At 54.5% G+C, this 25713-nt stretch overlaps 4 protein-coding genes across 10 annotated transcripts; 3 read left to right on the forward strand and 1 right to left on the reverse strand.

Moving 5' to 3' along the window:
• Positions 1-247: 247 nt before the first annotated feature.
• Positions 248-2646, reverse strand: TMEM205 (transmembrane protein 205). Of its 5 annotated transcripts, none has more exons than XM_054562254.1 (4): positions 2449-2646; positions 1878-1986; positions 1603-1766; positions 248-603 (listed from the first exon to the last, which is right to left on the reverse strand). In XM_054562254.1, the coding sequence occupies exons 2-4, from the start codon at positions 1975-1977 to the stop codon at positions 298-300; spliced, it is 570 nt and encodes a 189-aa protein (XP_054418229.1). In that variant the 5' UTR covers positions 1978-1986; positions 2449-2646; the 3' UTR covers positions 248-297. The 5 variants fall into 5 exon arrangements, with proteins under 5 accessions (XP_054418229.1, XP_054418230.1, XP_054418228.1 ...); XM_054562255.1 differs by having other exon boundaries at positions 2479-2645; XM_054562253.1 differs by having other exon boundaries at positions 2428-2644.
• Positions 2647-2807: 161 nt separating this feature from the next.
• Positions 2808-9132, forward strand: CCDC159 (coiled-coil domain containing 159). 2 transcript variants are annotated; one of them, XM_054562268.1, is made up of 12 exons: positions 2808-2936; positions 4829-5058; positions 5811-5844; positions 6169-6257; positions 6349-6430; positions 6608-6803; positions 7381-7448; positions 7536-7612; positions 7975-8096; positions 8312-8394; positions 8796-8909; positions 9067-9132. In XM_054562268.1, the coding sequence occupies exons 1-12, from the start codon at positions 2849-2851 to the stop codon at positions 9069-9071; spliced, it is 1188 nt and encodes a 395-aa protein (XP_054418243.1). In that variant the 5' UTR covers positions 2808-2848; the 3' UTR covers positions 9072-9132. The 2 variants fall into 2 exon arrangements, with proteins under 2 accessions (XP_054418243.1, XP_054418244.1); XM_054562269.1 differs by lacking the exon at positions 4829-5058 and having other exon boundaries at positions 2854-2936.
• Positions 9133-9540: 408 nt separating this feature from the next.
• On the forward strand, positions 9541-18099 carry PLPPR2 (phospholipid phosphatase related 2). 2 transcript variants are annotated; one of them, XM_054562232.1, is made up of 10 exons: positions 9541-9769; positions 11124-11298; positions 12000-12074; positions 12988-13176; positions 13300-13435; positions 14219-14490; positions 15502-15678; positions 16242-16364; positions 16680-16731; positions 16845-18099. In XM_054562232.1, the coding sequence occupies exons 3-10, from the start codon at positions 12009-12011 to the stop codon at positions 17186-17188; spliced, it is 1359 nt and encodes a 452-aa protein (XP_054418207.1). In that variant the 5' UTR covers positions 9541-9769; positions 11124-11298; positions 12000-12008; the 3' UTR covers positions 17189-18099. The 2 variants fall into 2 exon arrangements, with proteins under 2 accessions (XP_054418207.1, XP_054418208.1); XM_054562233.1 differs by having other exon boundaries at positions 16242-16348; positions 16845-17000.
• Positions 18100-23578: 5479 nt separating this feature from the next.
• SWSAP1 (SWIM-type zinc finger 7 associated protein 1) lies at positions 23579-25076 on the forward strand. Its single transcript, XM_054562009.1, has 2 exons — positions 23579-23827; positions 24544-25076. Exons 1-2 carry the CDS (start codon positions 23579-23581, stop codon positions 25045-25047), a joined length of 753 nt encoding a protein of 250 aa, XP_054417984.1. The 3' UTR covers positions 25048-25076.
• The last annotated feature ends 637 nt before the right edge of the window (positions 25077-25713 follow it).

Raw genomic sequence — 25713 nt, forward strand, 5'->3', positions numbered from 1 at the left:
CCCCTAGGGATCACAACCAGTTATTATTACAATATATGGAACATGCAGTGATTAGCTCCATGTCTGGCAACAGTGGGTGCTCAGCAAATGGGCACTTATAGGAAGAGCTTAGGGGCTGCAATAGCTTAACACTCCAAATCATTATGCCTTGTGAATGGGGAAATGGAAACCCTCAGCTCCACCCTTATCTACCACGCTCCCCCCTGCTTCTCAGTTGGAGAAATATAACAGCAGCCATTTCCAAAGAAGGGTTTATTGACATTTGGGGGTCCAGCAGGGACAAAGAGGCAGTGAGTGCTAGAGGTTCCTGAGGCCCAGGGCGAGGCCTGCCAGACAGAGCCCATTGCTTAGGAGGCAGCCCAGGTTGCAAAGGGAGGACAGGCCATGGTAGCGGAAGAAGATCTGGCGGAGGGCACTGTACTTGGGGTCCTGGTCCCGCAGCTGGCGGTAGGGGTCGGGGCCCTGGTGGCGGCCTGGCACCTCCCCACCCAGGCCCTGCTTCTTCTCCATGGTCTGCAGGGCCCACATGGCAGCTGTGGTTCGGGGCTCCAGCCAACGGGCATTGACAGTGGCAAGCGTGAGGCTCAGGAACAGCAGGCAGAGCTGGAGGGGGTAGCGGAAGGAGAAGGTGAGCCATGCCTGGGAGGCAGAAGGGGCCCTCCAGAGGGTTCTTCTGCATCCTCAAAGTTCAGAGGGTGATGGGGGACAGCACTGGATCAAAGCTAGGCCTCCCTCCTTCCCCAAATCCAGCCTAGGGGCCCCAACCAGAGCTCCAGTTCTCACACCCTGAAACCAGACGGAAAACCCCCGTATCACCGTCTCCTCTATCCCCGTAAAAATTTTCGAGCCTCCTCTCTTCGGACACCCAGACTGGACATTTCCAGAACATAGCCTTGTCTCCTCTTCTCCTCTCTTCCCATAAACTGAGGGTATCTCAGGGCAGAAACTCTCTTTTCCAAATCGAGGCAGAGCACAATAACCGTTCCCTCATTTCTCCAAAACAGAGAGCCTAAGACAGGGCCCATCACCTCTGTGGCCCCAGCCCAGACCCCAGAAGCTGACATTGGGCTCACAGGAGTGAAGAAAGAGTCCTTAAAGTTTTGGTTACCCATAATCCTCTCCTGTCTCTGTGGGATTATTCTTGAAATCCCTGTCAGGCTTTACCTGCCCACATCTGAGGAACACAATAGGGGCAGAGGGAGGGCAAGATATATGAGATCCAGAGGTCCCTTGCCCGGTGCCTGGGAATATGTGTGGATGGGGGTGGGGGACTGTAAATTCCCAGTCAGGCTAGTTTTTAAACAATGAGCTGGGGTCAGTGCCCCAGCCCAGCTGAGTCACCACAGCTTGGCAGCAGGCCCGACCAGAGGGAGAAGAGGGAGCAGCAGCCAGCTGAGAGCCATGGGGTGACAGACAGGGCTGCTGGGAATGGTTGTACAGCCTGTGAACTACTCAGGGGTGTCTAGAGCCTAGCTTTGCATCCACCAGGAAGAAGGGGCAATTCGTTTGTTTGTTTGAATTCTCACGAAGCTGTGGCCATAGGTGCTCAGTGGGGTCCTGAGAATGAGTCTTCAGAGGGTAGCGAAGCCCAAGTCTGCATACCTGGCTGGCCTTCCAGAATGTGAGCTGAGCCCAGGTGTGTTGTGGAACCAAGATGCAGAAGTTGATGAAGGCACAGCCCATGGAGATGTAAAAATAGAAAGGGAAGAGTTTGCTCTGCACAAGACCGAAGGTATGTCGGGGAAGGCCTCGGAAAAGCAGGAAGCCTGTGGGGTGTACGGGACACACGCCTGTTAGCCTGTTAGGACACTCCAGGTCTCCCTCTCCTGCCTGTCCCCACCCTGGGTATCCACGGCGTCCAGACAGAGGGTCCCTACCTGAGACGAAAGTCACCCACATTTGCATGCCCCAGGCCCCGGACAAGACCAGTAGATGGACCACCTTAGTCAGGCTTCCTGGGTTCCCGCCTTCCTCCATCTTGCACGCCTGCGAAGGAGGCACAGGGTAGCTCAGAGCTTTATCTTTGGTACACGGCCTTCAGACTCTGTGAGCCTGCGTAAGGCCAATCCAACAGTTATCTAGGGATAGCAACCCAAGAATAGAAGTGGGGAAGACTCAGCAGTCCTGCGACAACCCCCGACCCCATCTCTCTAAGTGTTAGCCCTCAAGATCTCAGGCTCTCTGTACCCTAATATCCATGCCACCTCCGAGCACCCCCAAATTTCAGACCCAGAAGCTCAAGCTCGTAGCCCTAGATATTCAGAAATCACCTCGGTGACTCCCAAATATCACTTCGGGGTCCCAGTTCTAACAGGAAAGGCTCCTTTCATAACAAGATCGCAGATACCGCTATGAAGATCCCCAAAGCACCCTTCGAGACTCCATTAGTCTTGGAAAACCCTCAAATCTCATCTCGAAGACACCGACCCCAACAGTAGAAATCCGGACCTCAACCCGCAACACCCAGAAGAACCAGACCAGAGACGCCGGGACCGGATCTCCGGTACCAGGCGGGCAAGACTGGATATCTTATTCCCGCGGACCTCCTCCACCACCTCTCCTTGAGGGACCAAGAACTCGTCCCGACTCCCTGCTGTACGCGAAGCCAATCCAATCGTAACCTGCCGCCTCTTGTACCGCCCTATTAGATACTGACTAATCGACTAGCAGAAACGAGCCGAAAATCCCGCCCCTTCACCTCGATTTTATCCAATTACACGGAGTCCCCTAAGATCTGCGGAAGAGGAAAGGCGCTGAAGAAGCTTCAGGCTACATCGGCGGGGGCGGAGCTAAAAGCCAGCCCCACCCCTCTCTGTGACTGCCTCTGGGCTCCTCTTGGTTTAAAGCGATGGTGTCCCCCAGGATCAAATTTCAGCGTCACAGCTGGGGACTGGCTTCGCGGCCCCTGATGGGAGAGCATGAGCAGGTGGTATGTGGTAGGTGGGGGTTGAAAGAAGTCCGGAGCCGGACGGGTGCAGGATTCACGGTCCGAGGGACGGGGCCCAGGGTAATGACCCCGCCCCCACCCCAAGAACTCTCCCGGGAGGGACTTCGCGAGGAACGACTGATGTGGGAGGGGGAGGGGGGCTCGACCGGGGATCTGCCTGCAGTTGGCACTCCGAGTGTCATCCGTTTCCCCCTCCAATCATTTTAGGGCTCCTATGGTCCCCAGGTCCCAAGTTCTCGGCGTGACATTCAAGGACATACACTGAGTTTCCTTCCCACTACTGTATGTTAGGCACTGGTGTGGATTAATTTACTTAATTACAACGACTCAATAATATGGGAGTATGACATCCCATTTTTATAGTTGGGGACACTGAGGCAGGGAAGGGTTCAGAAAGGTTCAGTAACTCTTCCAACATCGCACAGTTGGGAAGGGGCAGAGCTAGGATTTGAACCCAAGCCATCCAGCTGGAGGGTGTCGGGTGCCTCTAGAAAAAGTAGTCCAGAACACTTCAGGCAGAACAATAACTCCTTTGTCACAGAATGGGTATAAAAGACCCAATGAGTGCTGAGGGTGGTGCCCAACATTCAGGAGGTGCTCAGAAAATATGAGCTTAAAAAAGGATTAAGGAAACTTTTACAGAGGAAATGCTGAATGAGGTTTTGAAGGGTATATAGGAATCTTATAGGAGGAGTGGGCAGAGGAAGGGCACCAGAGGGCTCTGCCAGGGCAGAACAGAAAGGCCTAGAGTGCAGCCTTTCTGGCTGAGTGTGACCCAGGGCAAGATGCCCTTCACCTGGAAGCTTTTCCAGACACCCCCCTGGCTCAGGTGACTCTGTGCCAGCCCTAACTATACTGAAAGGGCAGGTAAGGGGGCGGCGGGGCTGTGGATATGAAACCCAGGGCTGACTTCTTTCCTGTTTCCAGCCTCACCTACTATGGGCCTGGACCCCAGTTTAGCTACTTTATTGATTAGATATGCCCTGCGTCTCCTGTTCATACACTTTGGCTCCCATTACCTGGGGAGCCAGGTCCTAACTCCCCTGCTTGGCTTTCAGTGCCTTGCTTAAGCCGCCCAGCTGCTTCCTCTTGGACTCTGCCTCCAACCTGAATTTACCATCACAGAGCACACGATTCCATATCTCCAAGCTCTTGCACGTGCTGTTTCCTACCAGGAATGCTCTTCCTATAGGACCCAATGTTAAGATTTTTTTTTCTTCTTTTTTTCAAGATTTTATTTATTTTTAGAGAGGGGGAAGAGAGGGAGAAAGGGAGAGAAACATCAGTGTTTGAAAGATACATCAATCGGTTACACATCCCCAACCGGGGACCTGGCCCGCAACCCAGGCATGTGCCCCAACTGGGAACCGAACTGGCAGCCTTTCAGTTCGCAATCAGGCACTCAGTTCATTGAGCCACAGTAGCCAAGCTGGGGCGAGATCTTTTTTTCTTTTAAACTCTTCTGAGGCCTCACTTTCTCCTGTGGGGTCTTCTGGGTCCTTCTCATTGCCCAACGCAGCCCCTGGGGCTGGGATTATCTTTCCTCCTGCTTCTACCAGGGCTGGAGGCCCTGTATTAAGGAGGCCTCTCTGGGGTGTCAGGGAGGGTCTGGGAGTGTCAGGACATGGGGGCTGGTCTCAGTGCAGCCCCCTGTCCTCCCTACTCAAAGCGACCCTCTTCTGGCCGGCATACCCCGGGACCCTGACTACTCTGTGCCCTGCTACTGCTCATCTCCCTCGTCCTCCAACTTGTATTTGCTTGCTCACGGGAAGTGTGACAAGTACTGGGGTTCGTTGAGGGGCTATTTCAGGGCTGGGGAGCTGGGAGGGGCTGGAGTGCTCTGGGCTGGCCCTCAGGAAGCCCTCACTCACCCATCCCCAGGCACTTCCCCAGACAAGACCTTGGACTATACAATTCACTGGTCCAGGACCCCGGAACCAGAGACCTTGGGGCCAGCTGCTTCAGAGAACACAGTGACGAGTATAGATTGGAAGCCAGGGAGGGACTCAGGGCCTCGGTCACATGGGTCTCCCCCCTTCCTCAACTCAGACTCCTCGCAGGAGCACTGTAATGACCAGGAACTTGTGAAGAGGCATCAGAGCATCACTAAGGTCACCCCCACCCGGGAAACCCCTTCCTGCGCCGGCGCTGCAGTCTATTGCTGTGGGGCTCAGGGAGGGGGTTTTGGGGGCAGGGGAGTCCTCCTCAAGAACCCTCCCACCATGTGTCTTCAGCACCCAGAACACCTCCCAGCACTCGCCAGGCCTGCAGTGAAAATGTCTTAATGGATGAGGGAATGAATGGAATGGATGTGGGATTGTGTGCCTTGCTGGAGTCGTGTCTATAATTGTCTCTGGGTATAACTGCCTATGTGTCTGTGTCTGGTTATTACAGCAGAGATGGGTATGAGTGAGTGCCCTGAGTCTTAACGACTTGAGTACTTGGCTGTGTCCGAAGTTGAGTCTGTGTGGCTGCAGTTGTTGTGGGATTAGACATGATTATGTGTGACTGCTATTGGTGCTGCCTGCAGACATTGTCAATGTCGTTTGCCCCTAAGGAGGAGGGCCATTTCCTGATCCCAGGCCAGCGACAGGGCTTTGCATGTGCGTGCTCTCCAGGGCAGCCCGGAGGCCCACACATGCAGAGTAACAGCCACATAAGTGCACTTCTGAGCATGTCCAGGCCAGGGAGGAATGCACACATGTGCCTCAAGGCCGCTTTGCCTGTACTCAGGGTCTGGGACACCCAGAACTCAGCAGACCCAACTCATTTCCAAACTACCCCCGCCCCGACACTGGGTTGGGGTGAGCAAGGAGGCAGTCCCCGGATGAATTTCTACTGCGCTCATATTCCTCTACCCTAGAAGCCGTTGGAGACCAGCTCTTCCAAAGCCAAGGGTGAGAACCCTCCCTCCCAACAAGACTGTGTGTGGAAGACTTGCTGTTCCTACTTCTACCCTCTGCATCAGCCTTTGTGAAATCCTTCCGTTGCTACCCACTCAGTCCTGCCCCAGCATCAGCTGACTCTTGTCCCTGACCTTGCCTTCCATCCCTGTCTCTGACCTTGACCCCTACTCCTGCCTCTACCTCAGGCTCAGTGGATTCCTTCTCCTGACCTTGCCCCTTGACTTACCCCCACGCTGAGCTTCTGCTGACCACTGCCCTGAACTTGCCCCTGCCCGTACCCTTCCCAGCCTGGCTGACCCATAACTCTGCTCACAGTTAAGTCCACAACGATGATTCCTGACACCCAGAAGCTCCTGCGATGCGAACTGGAGGCACTCAAGAACCAGCTACAGGCCCAGACGAAGGTTAGCCCCCTGAGCCAGCCCTGCCTCCAGCATCCTCGGGCCCTGTCCTCTGTCCCCCTCCCACTTCTAGGCATGACCTCTTCCCCCTCAGGCTTTCGAGTTCCTAAATCACTCAGTGACCATGTTGGAGAAGGAGAGCTGCCTGCAACAAATCAAGATCCAACAGCTTGAAGGTGAGGATTGGCCTAGGGTCAAGGTCAGGCTGGGAGCTGTCAGGGTCAGCTGGGTCCGTGTGAGAGAAGTGGATGAGTCTGGATTCAGGGTCAGGATCCAGCCAGGCTAAAGCAAGATGGGTTCAAAGCTGAGCTTGGTTTGTTTGGGCCTCAGTCAAGTTGCCACTGTCTCTGTAGAAGTCCTGTGCCCCACGAGCCGGCAGACAGAGAAGGATGGACACAAGTGGGGCATGGAGCAGGGACAGCAAGAGCTGTATGGGGCCCTGGCACAAGGCCTGGAGGGGCTGCAGAAGACCTTGCGGGACAGTGAGGAGGTGCAGCGGGCCCGCACTACCCGCTGCCTGCAGCTGCTGGCCCAGGAGATCCGAGACAGGTGGGTGTTGCAAGATCAAGAGCCCGAACGCCTTGGGAGGGAAGGAAGGCCAGGATGGGGGAATGGGAGAGCCCTGAGTAAGGGGGATGGCCGCCTTGGGAGACAAGAGGCCGGGATGATGGGGGGAAGGCAGGAGACATTGTGTTTGCGGGAGAGTGTGGATGGAGAGGCCAGAAGGCAGGGAAGACAGGTAGCTGGAGATGGGATGGGAGGGAGGCCAGGGGATCAGGAAGCTGGGAGGTGGGGAAATTGAGGGGGGCAGAGGCTGGGGATGTGGGAGGTCAGGAAGGCAGAAGGTGGGGAGATGGAGGCCGGGCAATAGGAGGCTGAGGGAATGGGAGGCTGGAGGTTAGGAGGAGAGGACTGAGGGCTGAGGAGGAAAGGGGGGGGAACAGTAGCTGGAGGGGAAATGTGGGTGGGCAGCTGGGGGAGGAGCCGGAGCCTGTGGGGTTGTGTGGTTGAACAGATGGGAATATGGAAAGTGGAGGAAGCTTGGGGAGACAGGCGGGCAAATTGGGAGGCCAGGAGTCCAGGGCCTGGGCAGGGGCTGTGGGTCTAGGCTGCACTATCCCCTCAGCAAGAAATTCCTGTGGGAGGAGCTGGAGCTGGTTCGGGAGGAGGTGACCTTCATCTATCAGAAGCTCCGTGAGTGCCTGGAGCCCACAGCTGGGGGTGTGGTGTGGGGAGTTGTCCTTTTGCTCTCTGGCCCTCCTGAGTCCCTTCCCCTCACAGAGGCACAGGAGGAAGAGATCACTGAGAACTTGGTGAACATCCAGAAGATGCAGAAGACCCAGGTGAAGTGCCGCAAGGTGAGAGGGGGCGGGACCGGGACCCCATGGGGGTTGGAGGTATGAGGATTTCTGCCAGCCTTCATCATTGGATTGGAGCCAGAAATCCTGGACTCAAATCTCAGTTCTGCCACTTACTGCTGTGTGACTGTGAACAAGTTTCTTCACCTCTCTGGGGCCTCAGTTTCCTCATGTGTGTAATCGGTATAACAACACATCCCTGCCTGAAGAAGCAGCTGCATGAACTCTTAAGCCCTTTGAAGGCAGCCTGACATGAAATAAGTGCCATTTATTTAATGGTCACCTTACATCATTGTTATTATTACTACTCTTCATTGTTATTATTACTTCTCTCATCACCCCCACCCCTCTCTGGGCCCTAGGTCTTGACCAAGATGAAACAGCAGGGGTGTGAAACATCCAACTGGCTGGAAACAGAGGAGATGCCATCAGGAGGCAATGGTTCTTGGAGGGATGACCTCCAGAAGGAGCTGAGTGACATATGGTGATGCCCAGCTCCCACTCTGACCTCTGGCCCCGACCCTTATCTGCCCCGCCCGGCTACCAATCTGATCAAACCGTGATCACCAGAACCTGGAAGCTGTCTGAGTCCAGACATCCATCTCCAGCCAGGACTCCCTTCTGCCCCTGTCCCCCACAACAGCACCCCTGCCCCAGCCTCAAGTAGCCCAGAGTCATACTGTCCCCATCTTTCTGCAGGTCCGCTGTGCACATGCTGCAGAACTCCTTTGATGGCCTCACCATGTCCTCGGGGGTCCGCCCCAGAGCTGCGAGCCTCAGGGGTGAGGGGGGCTGAGCCATACTCCAGGGTGGGGAGGTCATTCTTCAACTTCACACATGGAGGTCATGTTCAGAGGCCATATTTTTTAAAATTTAATCTTTATTGTATTTTTTCCCATTACCATTTAATCCCCCTATACCCCATATTTGGAGGTCACATCTGCTGGGTTTAAAGCTGGGGTCACATTAAGGAGTCCCTGGTGATTTCATCCAGGGGTCACTCAGGGTCACCAGTGTCTTTTTTAAGGACCATTGCAGTAAAATTCAAAGGTCATTGAAGTCATACTTTGGTATCACATTGAGTTATACTCAAGGGACATGATCAAGGGACACTGACCCATATGCAGAGTCACATTCAGGGTTCATGCAAGGAGAGCCAGAAGAGCACCTGTTCCTCCTACAGGCTACAAGGAACACCGATGCTTGAGCCCCCCGCACCCCTCCTGGGACTCGGACACCGACTCAGACCAGGACCCTTCCCAGCCACCATTCAGCAAAAGCCACTCCTTCCCACGGGGTGTGTTTCCTCTCCCGCTTCACCCACCCTACCCCTCTGAAGCCAGCCCTGGAATCCCACAGCACGGGCCCCCCCAGCGCCCAACCCCGGGCTCCTGCCCACCAGCCCTGGGGTCCCTGGACTAGACCTGGCCCTTACCCATTTTCTCTCCCCACAGCTTGAGCAGCAGGGGCTGCTCTCCCCGAAGACCCCTCCAGAGAGAAAATAAACTAGCCGAGACCCTCCTCCTCCTGTGGACTGTTGCTCCTGCTGCTTCTTGTGTCTGAGAATGACCCACCCTCATTTCCTCCCCAATGTCGGGGAGAGAATGGAGGCCCCAGGGGCTGTTTGGGATGTGTGGGCCAAGGGTCAGGGGACAATGTGAAGGCAGATTAGTATATGACAGGTCAGCGGTTGGTCTGTCCAGATATGAGTGGCCAGACAGGCTGTTTTCGCACTGCTGCCCCTACTGTCTAAATGGGAAAACTGAGGCCCAGAGGAGTGTGGTGACCCTGGGTCACACTCTGATAATCCGCCCTCTTCTTCTCAGCACCTGCCCCCACCCAGGGTCCTCCTGCTCAACTCTAGCCTTTATTTCCCCCGTCAGTTCTGTCACGCCCCACCCTGAAGAACAGCCAAGGCCCCGCCTCATATCATGCTAATGAGCGTCGCGAGGCCCCGCCCATGGTGTTATGCAAATAAGGAGCTTGGAGGCCCCGCCCTTCGCTTCCCGAGGAGTCTGCGCGCGAGGAGCCGGACCGACCGACTGGATCTTCATTTGTGTGTCCGCCTGCCGGCCAGGCCAGCCGTCAGTCTGTCCATTGCGCCTCGCTGGTGACGTCTAGGCAGGACCCGAGCTTAGGCACAGCACCCTTGACTCGGTGAGGGGGAGGGGCTTGAAGCTCCCCCTGTACCCCGTCTCATGGGCTTCCGATCCTCGGTTTGTCTGTCCAGGCTGGGGTTCGGATCCCATTGGTCGGGTCTCTTGCGGGTCGCGTGTGGGGAGGGGGAGGGGAAGCAGGGAGCTGGAGCTTGGGGACTGAGCTGGGGGAGGGGAGCATGGGGAGGAGACCCCGGGCTTGAGAAGCCAAGCGGCGGTGGCGGTGGTGTGTGACCAGGACTGTATGGTTGTCATTATGTGTCAGTGTGTGGTTGTGTAACTGTCATTGTGTGTCTCTATAGCTGTGATTGTGTGGCTTTTGGAGTGTCTGTGTGGTGTGTGTGTCTGACTGTCTCCTGTGGCCATCATTGTGTGGCTGTCATCGTGGGTATCTCTGATGCTGTGTCGTTGTGACGGCTATCACTGTGATTGTGTGACTGTCTTGGTGTCTATAGCTGTGTGTATATGAGTGTCATTGTGTGGCTGCTCTTGTGTGTTCCTTCTGATGGTGTGGGGGAGAGCCATTTTTGCATTCTAGTGTGTGGCTGTGATCATGCGCCTTTCTTGTGTGACTGTGTGGCTCTGTGTGTGAATCTGTCATGGTCCATGTATGTGCCCTTGTGTGGCCATGTGATTGTGGTAGTGGATAGCACCATGTCTCCACCATGTCTCTCCTGTGGCTGTCAACGTGAACTGTTAATGTGTGTAGTTGTCACTAAATGCCTTGTAATTGGGGGTGTGACACTATGACTGGTTCTGTGACCCCCCCATTGTGTGTGGTGGTGACTCTCTTTTTGATGTTACTCTTAAGTGTCTTAGCAGCCATGAGTCCACTTCCCGGAGGGGTGAGGGCTGTGTGGGGCTGCGTGCGGAGCTATGAGGTGTGTGGAGCACTTCCTGTTGTGTCCCTCCTGTTGTGTCCCTGTAACTGTGTGTTAGGCAGGGGTGGGGGGAGAGTTGTTTGATCTGTGTGGGTGTCTGTGACGGCCTGTGTGCCCATTGTGCCGTGTGTGTGTGTGTGTGTGTGTGTGTGTGTATGAGTATGTACTTAAGTGTGTGGTGGGTGTTGGGCACCTGTCTGAATGAGGGGACCTGTCTTGTTCGCCACAGGGCTGGCACCCAGCACAGTACCTGGAATGCAGCAGATGCTTACCTGGTCCATGCGGGCGAGATGGGTGAATGGTGGGCCATGGTGTGTGCGTGTGGGGGGCGGGATTGGCATGGAGGCTGTGGCTGAGCTGTACACTTTGGGGGTACCAGTGCAGGTGATTGTGTCTTGGGGAGAGTGATGGGGCTGTGGCCGGGTAGACACCCGGGACCTCTAGCAAACCTCACCCTACATGTCACACCTGAAGAGCAAGCCTCGTGGATGGAGCACTGGACCCAGAGTGCCTCCCCTCACCTGCCTGCGCCTCGGTTTCCGCATCTTTGCAATGGGGGTGACCGTCACCGCCCTGCTGGCTTCCAGGAGCAGCTGTGAGCCCACGGGCGTGGTGGCCGCCTGTGGGAAGCCATAGGGCTCTTTCACAGGTGAGGCCAGGCTGTGAGAGTGGGTCACACACTTGTGACTGTTAGCCTGTCAGTGCTGGGGGTAGGGGAGCGCGTGGTGGGCAGGTAGCCACTGAGGACACAGAGGCCAACGGGCTGCACGAAGGTGGGGACAGAGAGGCAGCTGGGAGAGGAGGGCCGGGCCATCAGCCATGAACCACAGGGACAGGAGGAAGGCCCTTGGGGGCCATGGGGGAAGTGGCTCAGGGGAGGGGTCTGGCAGGGGTGGGGGACATGGAACATGGGGTTTTCTGTAAAGCCTGTGGGGAAAGAGGATGGAGTCCCCTAAAAACTGGTGGGGGATAAGGACTCTTCTAAATGGATTCCTCTCCATGAGGGAGCTGTCCCCATTAAGCTGGAGAATTCTCTTCTACAGGCCAAGGGGAGGGGTCCTGCTGGGTAAGGAGGAGCGTCCCTCCTTAAAGGTACGGGGTCAGAATATCCTATGTAGGTTGTAGGGGGTGAAGACCCCTAGAGGATCTCTCTTCCTGGGGTCTCCCCCACCCTGCAATAGGCTGAGCTGAGCAGATCCTGTCAGGGGAGGCTAGTGTCTCCCGTGGGCAGTGGCAGGGTTAGACCTGGACATGCAGGGGAGTGGCCAGAGGACTCTTCCCGGGCCAGTTCCCCTAGGCCCCCCCCCCAGGCCCCACGCTGGCCGCTCCACTCCCTCCCCACCTCCACAGGCCTTCACCATGGCGGGAGGGAGGCCTCAGCTGAAGAGGAGTTTCTCCATCATTCCCTGCTTTGTCTTCGTGGAGGTGAGGAGCCCAGTACCTTGTTCAGACCCTCAATGGGGAGAGGGTGTACCTGTCGTCCTGTCCCCTTTCTGCCCAACCTCCGTCTCCTGCATCCTTGCCAGGTCCCTACCTAGGCTCATTTTTCTATTTCCCCGATTCCAGTCCTGTCTTCTCTCCCCTGGATCTCCCACGCCCTGTCTCTGGGCAGCGGGGGCGGGGTCAGGGGTGAGAACACAGTTCCCTTTCTCTTGAGATGTGGTTCTCAGCCTGGACTCAGACGTGGCACTTCCAGGGTTCCGATCTCACTCTCCCCATCCTTACTTTGGGACTGGGCATGTCCTATAACCTTCTGAGCTTCAGTTTCCACTTCTGTCAAATAGGCATATTTAGAAGGTAAAATGTACTCCCTCACAGAAGAGGCTTAGTATGACACCGTGCCCACAGTAAGGGTTGTACCTGTGGTAGCTGCTGGTCCCCCTCGGAGTGTCCGTCCTTTCCCTGGCGCCCTGTCATTCCATCACCCACTGTCTGTATGTCTCTCTGGTTAGATCTCAGGCACATCCTCACTCTCTCGCCCTAATCCCATTTCCTCTTTCCTTCTCTTTCTGTTCTTCTGTTGGAGCCCTTTCCCTTTCGTCTTCTCTTCCCTCCTTCTCTCCTCTCACCTCCATTCTGTCTTCACCCTCTTTCTGTTTCCATCTCCATCTCTTCCTTTGTGTCTCCCAGACCCTGACACTTCTCTGGCCCCGCTCCCCACCTCTCTGTCACTTGAATTCTTTTTATCTTCCACAGTATTGATCACTCTCCCCCTTGGCTCTGTCTCTCTCCACGTCTCTGTGTGCGTGTATCTCTCCATGTTCCCAGCTCAGGCCTGACCTCCTCTCTTTTTCTCTCTGTCTCTCTCCATCTTCCTCCCGTGCTGGCTGGGCCGCAGTCGGTGCTGCTGGGTGTGGTGGTCCTGCTCGCTTACCGCCTGGAGTTCACAGACACCTTTCCTGTGCACACCCAGGGCTTCTTCTGTTATGACAGTACTTATGCCAAGCCCTATCCGGGGCCCGAGGCTGCCAGCCGAGCACCTCCTGCACTTATCTATGCTCTGGTCACCGCTGGGCCCACCCTCACGGTGAGACTGGGGCTAGCCTTGGCGACGGTGGGAGAACCTCCTGGGAGGCAGGAAGATCAGGGGGAGGTGGGTAGAAGGCTGGGCTTGAAGGCCAGGAAGACCCTGTTTTGGTCTCGCCCACAGATCTTGCTGGGGGAGCTGGCACGTGCCTTTTTCCCCACACCACCCTCAGCCATCCCCATCATTGGGGAGAGCACCATCGTGTCTGGGGCCTGCTGCCGCTTCAGCCCCCCACTGAGAAGGCTGGTCCGCTTCCTGGGTGAGTGACAGGGCCAGGGTTCAGCCGTGCAAAGGGGTATGATCCAGGCTCAGCCATAATCAAGATTCCAGGGGGAAAGGAGTCTAGATGGTGCCTTTGGGGGCAAAAAGGGACTTGGACTCAGGCCAGGCGTGATGGAGGTTTTAGGGACATGGATGGGGCCTAAGCTAAACATGGCATCTTTAAGAGGAGGACCCCAAATTGCCACAAGGGGAATCTCAGTCAGAAAAGGGGGACACAGGTGTAGGCCAAACACGGTGGGAATGAGACCTCAGCTGTGCTTTGAATGCAGTCCCAGCCACAGTGGGTCGCCATAGGGTCGGCGAGGGGGCATAGCTCATGCCTAATGGTGGTCTCTGTGGCAGAGGGTCAGAGGTCTAGCTCTGGCTTGTTGGTGACTCGGAGGAAATGTGAGTAACTCAGTAATAGCGAGTCCAGGACACGTATGAAGAGGCCCAGAAAGGCCATCGGGGTGGCCTTAGGAGGTCCCAGGCATGGGTCCAATACTGACATAATGCTGTTGAGGGGTCCCAGCCCAGGTACGATGGGGTTGCAGGGGAGGGCCCACTTCTGACATAGAGGTGATCTCAGACAGGCCAGAGGCCCAGAGTGCCATCTTGGTGGCCCAGCTGTAATGGGATACAGCATTAAGGGGAGTCCCAGGCGCTTTAATGGTGGTCACAGGAACAAGGAGACAGGGGCCCAGATGAGTCATAAGGGGACTCACAGGAGGCGGGCCGCTGTGGCATCCCGAAAAAGAACCGTTTCCCACTCCATCCTCAGGGGTCTACTCTTTCGGCCTCTTCACCACGACCATCTTCGCCAACGCGGGTCAGGTGGTGACCGGCAACCCTACACCACACTTCCTATCCGTGTGCCGCCCCAATTACACGGCCCTGGGCTGCCTGCCGCCCTCACCGGACCGGCCAGGGCCTGACCGCTTTGTGACCGACCAGGGTGCCTGCGCTGGCAGCCCCAGTCTGGTGGCCGCTGCGCGCCGCGCCTTCCCCTGCAAGGACGCTGCCCTTTGCGCCTACGCGGTTACCTACACAGCGGTGAGCCCCAAGGTGGGAGCGCGGCAATGCGGGGCGGGACCACGGGGCAGCCAGCAGGCCTGAGGCCACTTGGGCTGGAGCCTCCGATTCCTCACAGGGTGAGGCCATGCCCCGGTGCTGTTACTCCGCCCACAAGGTGGAGTCTGCCCAGAGGAAGCTTTCACTCCTCCCCTTGGACCCTGCTCAGGCCATCCTCCCCTGCCCCCCACACCCCTGCCCCGACCTCGGCCCGCGCGACGCCCCGCCCCTCGCCCCGCATCCTGATTCTACTGCCGTTCTTGACCGGTCTTTTGGTATCTGGCCCTGCCTCCTGACCCGGGTACTGCCATGCCCAGTGGAAGCTGTTGGCTCTGCCCTGTGGGGTCAGGACCCTGAGCCTGGATCCTAGCCACGTCTCCAGGATGCTCTCCAGCTCCTGGATATTGGCGAGGAGAATGGGCGGATGGGCTTTCCTGGAGCTCTGAAGCCTCGCCCCTCTCTGTCCTCGACTTTATTGTCTTGGCCATGCCCATGACTTCTCTCTGCTAGGACTTCCTGACTTTACCTTGGTTTTCCTTGGTGTCACGCCTTGTGTTGCTTCAACTTCTTTTTCTGGGATTTGGGTCTCAGTTTCTGTTGTAGTCAGTGGTGCCTTCGAGTTTGGGGATTCCACTTCCTGGAGCTCCTAGACCTGCCACTTGGGCCTTGACTCCTCTCTCTGGTTCTGCAGCCCAGCAAAGGCCTTTCCCCAACTGTGACTGGTCCCTGGGAGACACTGTCCCAGAGAGCTCCTCTGCTCTTTGCGATCGGGCCTCACCCCCAGCGCAGTAAAGGCCCACTCGGACGGCATCCATGACTCCATCCCCTGAGCTCCTCTCCCGGGCTCTGTTCCCCGGAGCTTCTGACCACATGCTCCAGCCACAATGCTGATCTCAGGGGTTCTGTCCATGCCCCCTAGCCACAAACGTCGTGGCTACTTGGGTTCCACAACTGCACCGCCTGGGTCCCCTGACTGGTCTCTGGTTCCCACAGATGTATGTGACACTGGTGTTCCGGGTGAAGGGCTCACGTCTTGTCAAACCCTCGCTCTGCCTGGCCTTGTTGTGCCCGGCCTTCCTGGTGGGTGTGGTCCGGGTGGCCGAGTACCGCAACCACTGGTCGGATGTGCTGGCCGGCTTCCTGACCGGGGCGGCCATTGCCACCTTTCTGGTGAGCCCCCTTTGCACCCATTTGGGTATGGTAGACGCCCCCCCCATCAGGTCTCCCCGACCCAAGAGGGAGGGCTGCATGATTGTGAGGGGTGTGGACTTCGTGACCTTGGACAAGATCCTTAACCTTACCTTGTCGGGATATTCCCCAGTAAAACGTGCGAACGGGACCTGGATCAGGGTGATGATGCAAGTGACGTACTTGCTTTGAATACGAAATTTAAAGGGGTGCTACAGCACTCCATAGTTCAGATAAGTAATGTTTTAATGCAACTTTAAAAAAAATGAAATTAATGTAAAAATATCAAGAAATTAAATAAAGGTAGGATCAGATCCTGCCCTGGCCCAGCTTGCCCTTACCTGTCTCCTCCTACTTCCAGCCAAGTGGAATAAATAATAATAGTAGCTACTTCTCAGTTAAGTGAAAAGGACATAGTAAGGGCCATAAAAATGTTAGCTGTCTTTGGAAACCTGGGCCTTAGTTTCCTTATCTGAAAAATGGGGGTGGTATTTACATCACTCTTGTCTCATGAACCTCAACGCACCTTTCTCCCTCTATCCCAGGTCACCTGCGTGGTGCATAACTTCCAGAGCCGGCCGCCCTCCAGCCGAAGGCTCTCCCCGTGGGAGGGCCTGAGCCAAGCCCCTACCGTGGACAGCCCCCTCGAAAAGTTAAGTGTAGCCCAGGTAAGGGGGGCCGGGGACTGCTCCCGGCTGGAGAGGGTGGTGGGTGGAGGGGGAACAAGGAGGCAGGGAGTCAGGCAAGAAGTTGGGGGGTGTCTCGGGATGTTGCGGGATGACTCATCTCTGTGGACATAAAACCTGGGGGACAGTCTCACAAAAGAGAAGGGTATGCCCGGTCTCTTCCTGCCAAGGGAACATGGATAATCCTGAGAATCTGGCTGTCTTTTCCATTGGGCTCTCTGCCCAATGAGCCCCTTATGTTGTGGCCGGTGGGGCCCAGGGGACTGCTAGCCCCATCCCTCTGCCTCTTTGTCTCAGGAACCCGAGGCTTGCAGGCCGCATTCGACACCGGCACGGCTCACCCCATCCAGTGAGTGGCGAGGGCGTGGGGGTTGGGTAAAGGGGGGAACTTCCAGATGACGGTCACTGTCAGAAGTCTTACCTCCTCCCAAGCTTTCTAATTCCCTGATCTCTGATCCCCAGAGCCGCAGAACTGCGCCCGCCGTGGCCACCTGATCCCAAGTTGCGTGTCCTCCAGGGCTCCAGCCATGTGTTCGTCACCCCGTGTGCCCCGCCCTCGGTTGAGATCTGAGCCAACGCCCCTGCCGCTGCCCCTGCCCCTGCCAGCACCAACCACCAGCCAGGGCCCCTCACCCTCCTCTCCTGGGCCTGGGGGGCCAGGCGGGGGTGGCGGACGTGGCCGGAAACTGCTGCTGCCCACACCCCTGCTGCGGGACCTGTACACCCTTAGTGGACTCTATCCCTCCCCCTTCCACCGGGACAACTTCAGCCCTTACCTGTTTGCTAGCCGTGACCACCTGCTGTGAAGCCCGCCCACCCACCTAGAATCTGCCCAGTTCTCATTTATTCCCCGCCACACGTGTGTGTGTGTGAGCCATGTGAGTGCCAAAGCCTCCTGCTCCAAACCAGCCAGGCCCAGCTATCGGAGGGTGGCTGGAAGGACATCCGGGGGACTCCCTGCCTCTCTTGCCTTCTGGGACATCCAAGTGGTCACAACTAGGAGGTGGACCCTTGCCCCCTATAATTGTTCTTTTAAGGGCCAAATCTTGGCCTCATTGGCCATTGCCCAGCCAATGGGAGCCTCCAGTTCTTTGAATTTTAACCAACAGGAGTTCACTCCAACCAATGGGAGCCTCCTCCTCACTTCTTAGTATCCTCAGGCAAGAGGGCAACTCCAGCCAGTGTTCAGCAAGTGAACAACCAATAGGAGTCCTTGGTTTTCAGACTTTCTAGGGTGGGTGGATATGATTCCAGCCAATGGGGAACCGCCCATGTCTAAGTATGTGCAAAATTGAGGAGAGAGATGGGGTCGTTCTTAGTAATCCTCCTCAGGACCAGACTTCAGCCAGAGGGTGGGGGGCAGGCTCCCCCATGGCAGGGTCCTTGGGGCACCCCTTCCCCTCTCAGTCCCTCCACCATGTGCACCCTCTCGCCCAGTCCGTCTTGACTCCCTACTGATGCAGGGCGTGTCCAGTTCAGAGGTTTGTGGTTCAGGGTGCTGTCTCCCTTTGCCTGTGCCCAGGTCACCCCAAACCCTTCTGCTATTCATTAGGGCTGTGGTAAAGGACTTCTTCTCAGAACCCACCCCTGTTCTTCACACTGCCCCCATGCCTCAGCCTCATGTAGATGTGCCATTGTGGGGTCATGGGTGGAGCAGAGAGGGCTTTCCCACCCTCGAGGGCCGCCAACAGCAGTGGGCAGAGAAGACACCGACTCCCTTTCCTCATCACCTTTAATAAAGACCTGTTTGTAACAGAAGTTTGGCCACATGCCTGCCTTCCCTGCGTGTTGGAGTGTGGAGGACTTTAATTGTGGGTCTAGGTGTGGGTGAGGCTGGGTGCGGGTGTATTGTTACAGTGTATCTAAGGGCCATTATGGGGAGGCTGTGTGGGGCCCTGGGCCAGCAATTTGGGTTTAAAGCTTGGCTCAGCATTCCTTGGCCTCAGGAAAGCTACTCAACCTCTCTGTGCCCATGTTTCTTCATGTGAAATGCAGGCCCATGGTGAGGGCCCCACATGACCGTCTTCCCCAGGCAGCTGGCCTGTTTCTGACTGTGGCCAGGGTGCAGAGGGCACAGGGAATAGAGTGAGGGGACTCTGAGGGTCCTGATAGTGAAGGGGGATGCTAAGGGTTGTAGGCATCTCCAAGCGCAACTCCCGGACGCGTGGATGAAAGCAGGGGCTCTGGCATGAGGTTGTGCCGAGGACCCAGCAGACACCAGGGAGGGTAGGAGGGGCAAGAAACCGCAGACTCACCCCTGCCTCAACCATGGCTTTGAGGGCCTTCAGACAGGTCACTCAGGGCATGGAGTCATCCGGGGAGCAGGGAAAAAGAGGCTGTTTTTCTTCTCTCATTTATTCATTCAATAAACACTGGGGAGCACCTACTGTGTTCCAGGAGCTGTGTCATTAGACGCAGGGGCTTGTAGCAGTTAACACAACAGACACAAATTTCTGCCCTCATGGAGTTCACGTTCTAATACATAAGAGACAAGCGATAAACAAGATACATAAGCTCTATATAGAAACACAATTCCAAATCTCAAAAAGGTCTGAAAACCTAAACATTTTTTCATAACTCACCTGTGGCAAAAACCTGACCTGAACTGACATGAGGTTACTATAGCTTTTGTTTATTTAACTTGATGTGAATATTCTTATGTTTCAGTGAAGGTACAGTGTTTGGCTTTGAGATGTTAGGGGAACCATGCAACACATAGTATTTACACCATAATAACTTTAAAAAATCTAAAATATTTCCAAACTTTAGGACAGATTTAGGTCCGGGATTGGTATTGCTGATACGTTAGATATTGATATGTGATAAGGAGAAAACCCCAGCTAAAGAAGACGACGGGACACCCGTGGGGTGAAGACACAGCTTGCAATTTAAAGTGGGTGGTCAGGAAAGTTCCTTCTGAGGAGATGACACTGGAGACGCAGTGAGAAGGAAAGGCGGGAAGGCGCTATTAAAATGCCAGGGGCGGCAGGAGGCGCAGTCCAGGCAGAGGGAGGAGCAAGCACGGCGGCCCCGAGATGGGAGCGCGCCTGCTGTGTTCCGGGAACAGCGTGGAGATCTGCTGGCTGGAGCGGAATGGGTGAGGGAGAGGCGGCGGGCCTGATCGTGGACCACAGGGAATGAGAAGGGAGTACGAAAGGGCTGAAGGCAGAGGAAGGGCGGACTTACGGGGCCACCCCGCTTCACCTACCAGAGCTGCTGTCTCCAGGGCGCCCACCCCTGTGACCCGTGCTCCTGTCACCCAGCTGCCTCCGCGCGGGTAAGGAAGGAAGCAAAAATTCAGCACGGTGGACAGTACCTCAGCCAACCCAGTTGGTGCTGTCCACGGTCCTGATTACTAAACACGGGACAAGAAAGGGTAAAATGGGGACTGCGGAACACAAAGAAGTGTCTGGGCCCGCCAGAGAGGGTGGTGGCAACAGCCCGGGCGGCCCACATCCCCATCCCAGGATGGGTAATCGTAGGCAGAGACCCCAGACCAAGACGCACTTGGCTTATCCAAAAGCTTTCTCGATGTGCCCCTGTGGGTCTCACAGCATCTCGAACTCAGCACAACCAAAACGGAGCTCCGGTTCAGAACGCAAACCGGACCGTGACTGTCCTCTAGTGAAACCCTGTGGACCCCCATGGCACTCTCTGTAAAATCCAAAGTTCTCCTGATGCCGCAGGGCCTTTGCAGATGCAGGTGCCTCCACCTGAAATGTTCTTCCCCCACATATCTGCACGGTTCCCTCCATCACCTCCTTCAAGCCTTTTCTCAACCATCAGCTTCTCACTGAGGTGCGCCCCTACGACAATATTTAAAATTTCAAGGGAAAGCCCTGCCTGGTGTGGCTCAGTGGACTGAGTGCCAGCCTGCAAACCAAAGCGTTGCTGGTTTGATTCCCAATCAGGGCACATGCCTGGGTTGCAGGCCAGGTCCCCAGTAGGGAACACATGAGAGCCGACCACACATTGATGTTTCACTCCCTCTCCTTCTCCCACCTCTAAAAATAAATAAATAAATAAATAAATAAATAAATAAATAAATATTGTTCACTGTCTTTAAAAAAAGAAAAAAAAATTCAAAAAAGGCCAAACAATTGGTCCTCCCAACTCTCCTTCCCTGTGCAAACTTTTATTTTTTTTATTTTTTCCCATGCACTTAGCATCTGCTCGTTGACTATTTAAATTCCTCATAATGCTTACTGGTCCCTATCTTCTCCCGTATGAGAGATGTCAGCTTGGACAGAGACTTTGTCATCTGTTCACTGCTCAGTCCCCAGTGCCCAAAACAGGGCCAGGCGCACAGTAGGTGCTCAATAAATATTTGTTAAATAAGTGAACTTGAGGATGCTGATAAGTGAGGGAGAAACGCAGACTGTCCCTGAGCCATCCACTTCCCCACCCTTTCACCTACCAGTCCTCCCTCCTCCAGGGAGCTCCTCTATGTTAAGTGTCCTCCCATCAGAACATGAAGACAGGATTATGGGAAGTGAGAGAAAGAAGTGCTGTATGGATGAGAGACAGGCCAAACATCTGTATCTCTGCCAATGTTCTCACTCAGCCTACACTTATGAGCACCTACTGTGAGCCAGGGGCCCTTTTAGGAACTGGGGAGCCAGCAGTGAACAAAAGAAAGACCCTGCCTGGTGGAACTGACATCCTAGTGGGGAGAGAGGCAATGACATAAATAAATAACACTGGAGGTTACACCTTATTTGAAGATAAATAGACAGAAAAGCAGTTCAAGAGTGAAGCATGTTCAGCCTTACACAGGTAGTCAGGGAAAGCCTCCCTGAGAAAGCGATATTTGAGCAGAGACCTGAGTGGAGTTAAGAGAGAGAGAGAGAGAGAGTGTGTGCGAGCACCACAGGGCTCTCTGGGAGCTGGGTGCTCTGGGCAGGTGAACAGCAAATGCAAAAGACATGAGGTGGGGTTGTGTTCAGCATGCTTCCATGTATGTAAATGTGTGATACGGGTGCCACTACTGTGTGCTTGTGCATTTGGAGGTGAATCATGGGTTGTGTGTCTGTTGGAGGGGGCTGAGGTGGTACTTTTGACAAGGCTGTGTAAAATTGTGCCTCATCTCTGCCTGTGTATAGAAAGAGCTGCAGGCACATCAACTAAAAGGAAATGTGTGTGTGTGTGTGTGTGTGTGTGTGTGTGTGTGTGTGTAAAAAGAGCTGCAGGAATATCAGCTCAAAGGAAGTGTGTCTCTGTGTGGTGGCAGTGGTATGTCTGCATTAATGTGTTCTTCTGTGTGTTCAAGGGAAGGCTGTGGGGGTGTGAGGGTAGGAGAGAGTGTATATGGGATGCTTCGTGTCAGGGTAGGATAACGCTTTGAGCATGTGGGTGATGGGAATTCCTGAAGTGGAAAATATGCAGAGGTGCCATGGTGAATGTGGGTAGGGGGAGCATGTGGGAGGAACCGGCTGTGTGAGTGGGTGTATTGGGGGACGTTGTGGAGCTGTGTTCTGGTCTCAGAGGGAGAAAGCCCAGGAAATTTCAGTTCCGCTCTGCCCCTGGGTCTCCTGGCAACGGCACTAGTTTGAAGTTACCAAGAGACAGAGTTGCCAGGGCAACAGAACCATGAGTGGCAGCTCTAGGGCAAAGTCAGAGTGAGGAGCCCCAGCCTGCATTCACTTGATCACATACCTTGTTCCTCCTTCTCTCCCAGTTTCTCATCAATCCTTTCTTCTTTTCTTCATTCATTTACTTAATGAACATACAGAGTGGAGGAAAAGTAGCCCTATAATTTATATATAAAATATAATAATTAATAAATGATAACACAAGAACAAACTGTGTTTCACATACTCACAACTGTAAACCTACTTTTCCCCACCCTGTTTATTGAGACTCTACAGTGAGCTAGGCACTATTCTGGGCGCTGGAGTTACTGAGTGAGCAAAGCAAAAAAGGTCCCAGTCTCCATGCCTGTTTCTTTGTTTCTCCTGGCCCCTTCTTTGTTCTATGGTGATGTCTCTGCCCGACCCTTACCCCTAGCAAGACCCCAGGAGCCTCCAGGCCAATGAGGAAGCCAGATGAAACTCCTCACAGATCCTCAGAGACAACTTCTGATGTTTTGCACACGAATATCCTTTAGCCTGCAGCCTCTGACATTTGTGCCCGGTACTCAGACCCAGAGAGAGACAAGTACACAGCTCCTCCACCACTCTGCTTCTCAGTTGTCATTGGGTGACATCAACAGAAACACACAAGAAGAGGGACCCAAAAAACCCTGGAATTTATTTATAAAAAATTGTGTATTCTTACATTTTTAAACTTCAGTGACCTTCACTCTCCATTTGATGCACTATACTTATGAGACATTTTTTTCCCACGGCTCAAAATAGTATTTGCGCTCACTGATTTTAATGACTTTTAAGTGCTGCTGTATTTTTGCTCTTTGTTGTTTTTTTGTTTGTTTCACCCCTTCCACACGGGCAAAACGTTTCCCTTTGAGGACTTTTTCCATCAAGGGAAAGAAACAAAAAAGTCACTCCAGGGGAGATCAGCTGAATAGGGAGGGTGGGGCACAGGGGGTGTCAAACCGTTTTTGGTCAAAACCTGTGTGGTGTGGGCAGGTGCGCCTGTAAATTACCATCATGGAATGGGCAAACGCATTGGAAGAGCCTTCAAAAAGAAAATTCACTAAAGGCAAATGCAGCCTCTCACAACGCCAGCTGGTACAGTGATACAGATGGGTTCCTAAAACACTCGCTTAGTAGGGGAAGCCTGTACTGCAAGAGGACCACCTTCCAGAAGATAATTTCAGGGGTTTTTTTGGGGGGAGGGGTTCCCTCCTCTACAATATCATGAGTTTCATTTTACAGGTGAGCCAACTGAGGCTAGAAGACTCCGAGTGTGTCACTGATTCAGGAGGGTCTGCTTCCCCCAACTCTCAAAGAATCATCTGATTCGTTGATCAGCTCAAAATAACAGTATTCGTGCTGCTTCTCTCAGCGGACTCAATCAAGGGAATGGCCTTTTCCCTCTCAAACGGTCGCATTCTTCTCTCAGACTAGATTAATCGCCCCTTCACCAGTGTAGGAGTCAGCAAAGGTTTATCTAACTTTGATGAACAGATCCATAGACCAATGGAGAAGCTACTTGCAACTGTAACCAAAGAGGCCTCGGCTTGGGCGGGATTAAGGGCAGGGACGGGCTTCCGATTGGGCAGAGGTACGTTGCGGATGGCGGGGACGCTGAGGCGGGTGCTAAGCCCGGGTAAGGCGGCGGAGTCCCGGGAGGATAGTTTAGCTGAGGCCGGACCACCTTTGCTGCTTCTCGGCGGTCCAGGATCTGGGAAGACAGCTCTGCTATTCGCGGCAGCCCTGGAAGCCGCAGGGGAGGGCCGAGGCCCCGTCCTCTTCCTGACCCGGAGGCCTCTGCAAAGCCTGCCCAGTAGGACGCCCGCAGCATTCGACCCCCTGCGGCTGCAGGTAACAGGGAGATGGGACCCGAGTCCAACCTGCCCGTGGAGGGGCGGGTCGAGGATTGAGTGACAAGTAGACAGAACAATGGTAGGACGAAGGGCGAGCCGGAACAGCCACTCTAGGGCGGAGTCAGGAATGAGCCGGCGGGGGTGGGGGCGGCGGGGCCGGACGCGTGAGGGCTTGTTAAAATTGAGAGAATATTCAGTGAAGGGGCGGAGTTAACTAAAGGTGGTGTTCAAAAGGTGGGGTCAGGGTCGGTAAGGAACGAGACTAACCCTGGTTATTTTCTGGGCTCAGGTTGGTTCCAGAGAAGCCGGAGTCAGTGATGGCGTTAGACTGGGAATGCAAAGCGTGGGTTTTGGGTGGAAAGATTGCCCTAGAGTTTTGGCAAAAGGACGTAACTTGCTCTGAGGGCGTACTATCTCTTTTCACTCTAATCTTGTCCGTATCGCTTAAAAACCAAACCAAAACAACAACAAAGACATACCTTGGTCTGAACTAATACCACGCAGTGATGAGTGATAGACAATAAAATGGTGTGGGGGGGGGGGGCGATTAGAAGAATATATTCGACCACTCTGGGCTGCTTCACTCTGAAGCCAGCTGTCTGGGGAGAGCCTCCTACAGGAAAGTATGCAAGAAAACAAGGCTGTTAAAGCTGGGAAGCCTGGCTTCCTGTACTGAATCTGCCCCTTTGCTTTTTTCCCCCCGCCTCCCTCTAGAAGATCCGTTTCCAGTACCCACCCTCAACCCACGAGCTCCTTCAGCTCCTGTGCTCTGCCCATGAGGCCCGGGGACCAGCTCCCTTCCTTCTGCTGCTTGATGGCCTGGAGGAATACCTAGCTGAAGACCCGGAGCCTCAGGAAGCTGCCTACCTGGCCGCCCTGCTTCTAGACACTGCTGCCCACTTCAGCCACCAGGCTGGGCCTGGTGGAGGCTGTGGGCTCATTGTTGCCCTCCAGACCCAGGAGGAAGGAAACAGTGGGGATGCCCTGCAGCTGTCGATTCTCCAGAGGTATTTCCCTGCTCAATGCTGGCTGCAGCCAATTGCACCAGGCTCGGGAGAGCGTTGCTTCAGAGCCTGCTTGGAGCCATGTGGGCTGGGCCCCAGAGCAGAGTGGTGTGTGGCTTTCCAACCAGATGGAGAGATGACAGTCACCCCATGGCCTACCCAGGCTGGTGACCCCAGTTCAGACAAGAGTTCAAGTTCTCGAGGCCAGCCTTGAGCTTTGTTGTGTGAATACCTCTGTATGCCTGTTTCCCATGGCTGGAATACCTACCTCAGGGACAGTATTTTAAAACCTAAAGAATGTAAAGTACTTTTTCTCTTTTAAAAATAGCATTAGGATATACATATTGTACCCTATCAGCATATTGTTTAGTTTTGCTGTTTTGAACTTTATAAAAAATTTTATGAGAAATAGAATCTTTGAGACTTCCTTCTTCTCCCCTTCAACATTGTTACTAAGAATTGGCCACATTTTTTTTTTTTTAGTATAAAATTTTTAAATTTAGCTGGACTCAGTTTTGATGATCCCATTTTTGTTGACAACATCCAAAGCATCGTAGTCTGGAGCCATTTGAACATAAGCCTTCTCTCCATCTCAGGCCTGATCAGGGCATTGACCTTGGCCACGGCGTCATAGTAGAGCTCCTTCTTTGATCTGGTGCTTGTTGGCCTTGACATCTACAATGAATACAAGTATATGGTTGTCTTCTATCTTCCTCATGGCTGACTCTGGAGTCGGGGAGCATGATGATGGCATAGTGGTCAAACTTGTTTCTCCTGGGGGCGCTCTGCCAAGGATATTTGGGCCACCTTTGGAGCCGCAGTGTCTTAGGCCTCCGGAAAGTGGATGATATGTGGATCTTTTGGCGGGGGGGGGGGCCTG

Source organism: Pteronotus mesoamericanus, unplaced genomic scaffold, assembly GCF_021234165.1.
Source record: "Pteronotus mesoamericanus isolate MK-2021 breed Mesoamerican mustached bat unplaced genomic scaffold, CSHL_Meso_final scaffold_636, whole genome shotgun sequence".
In the NCBI taxonomy this organism is placed as follows: Eukaryota; Metazoa; Chordata; class Mammalia; order Chiroptera; family Mormoopidae; genus Pteronotus; species Pteronotus mesoamericanus.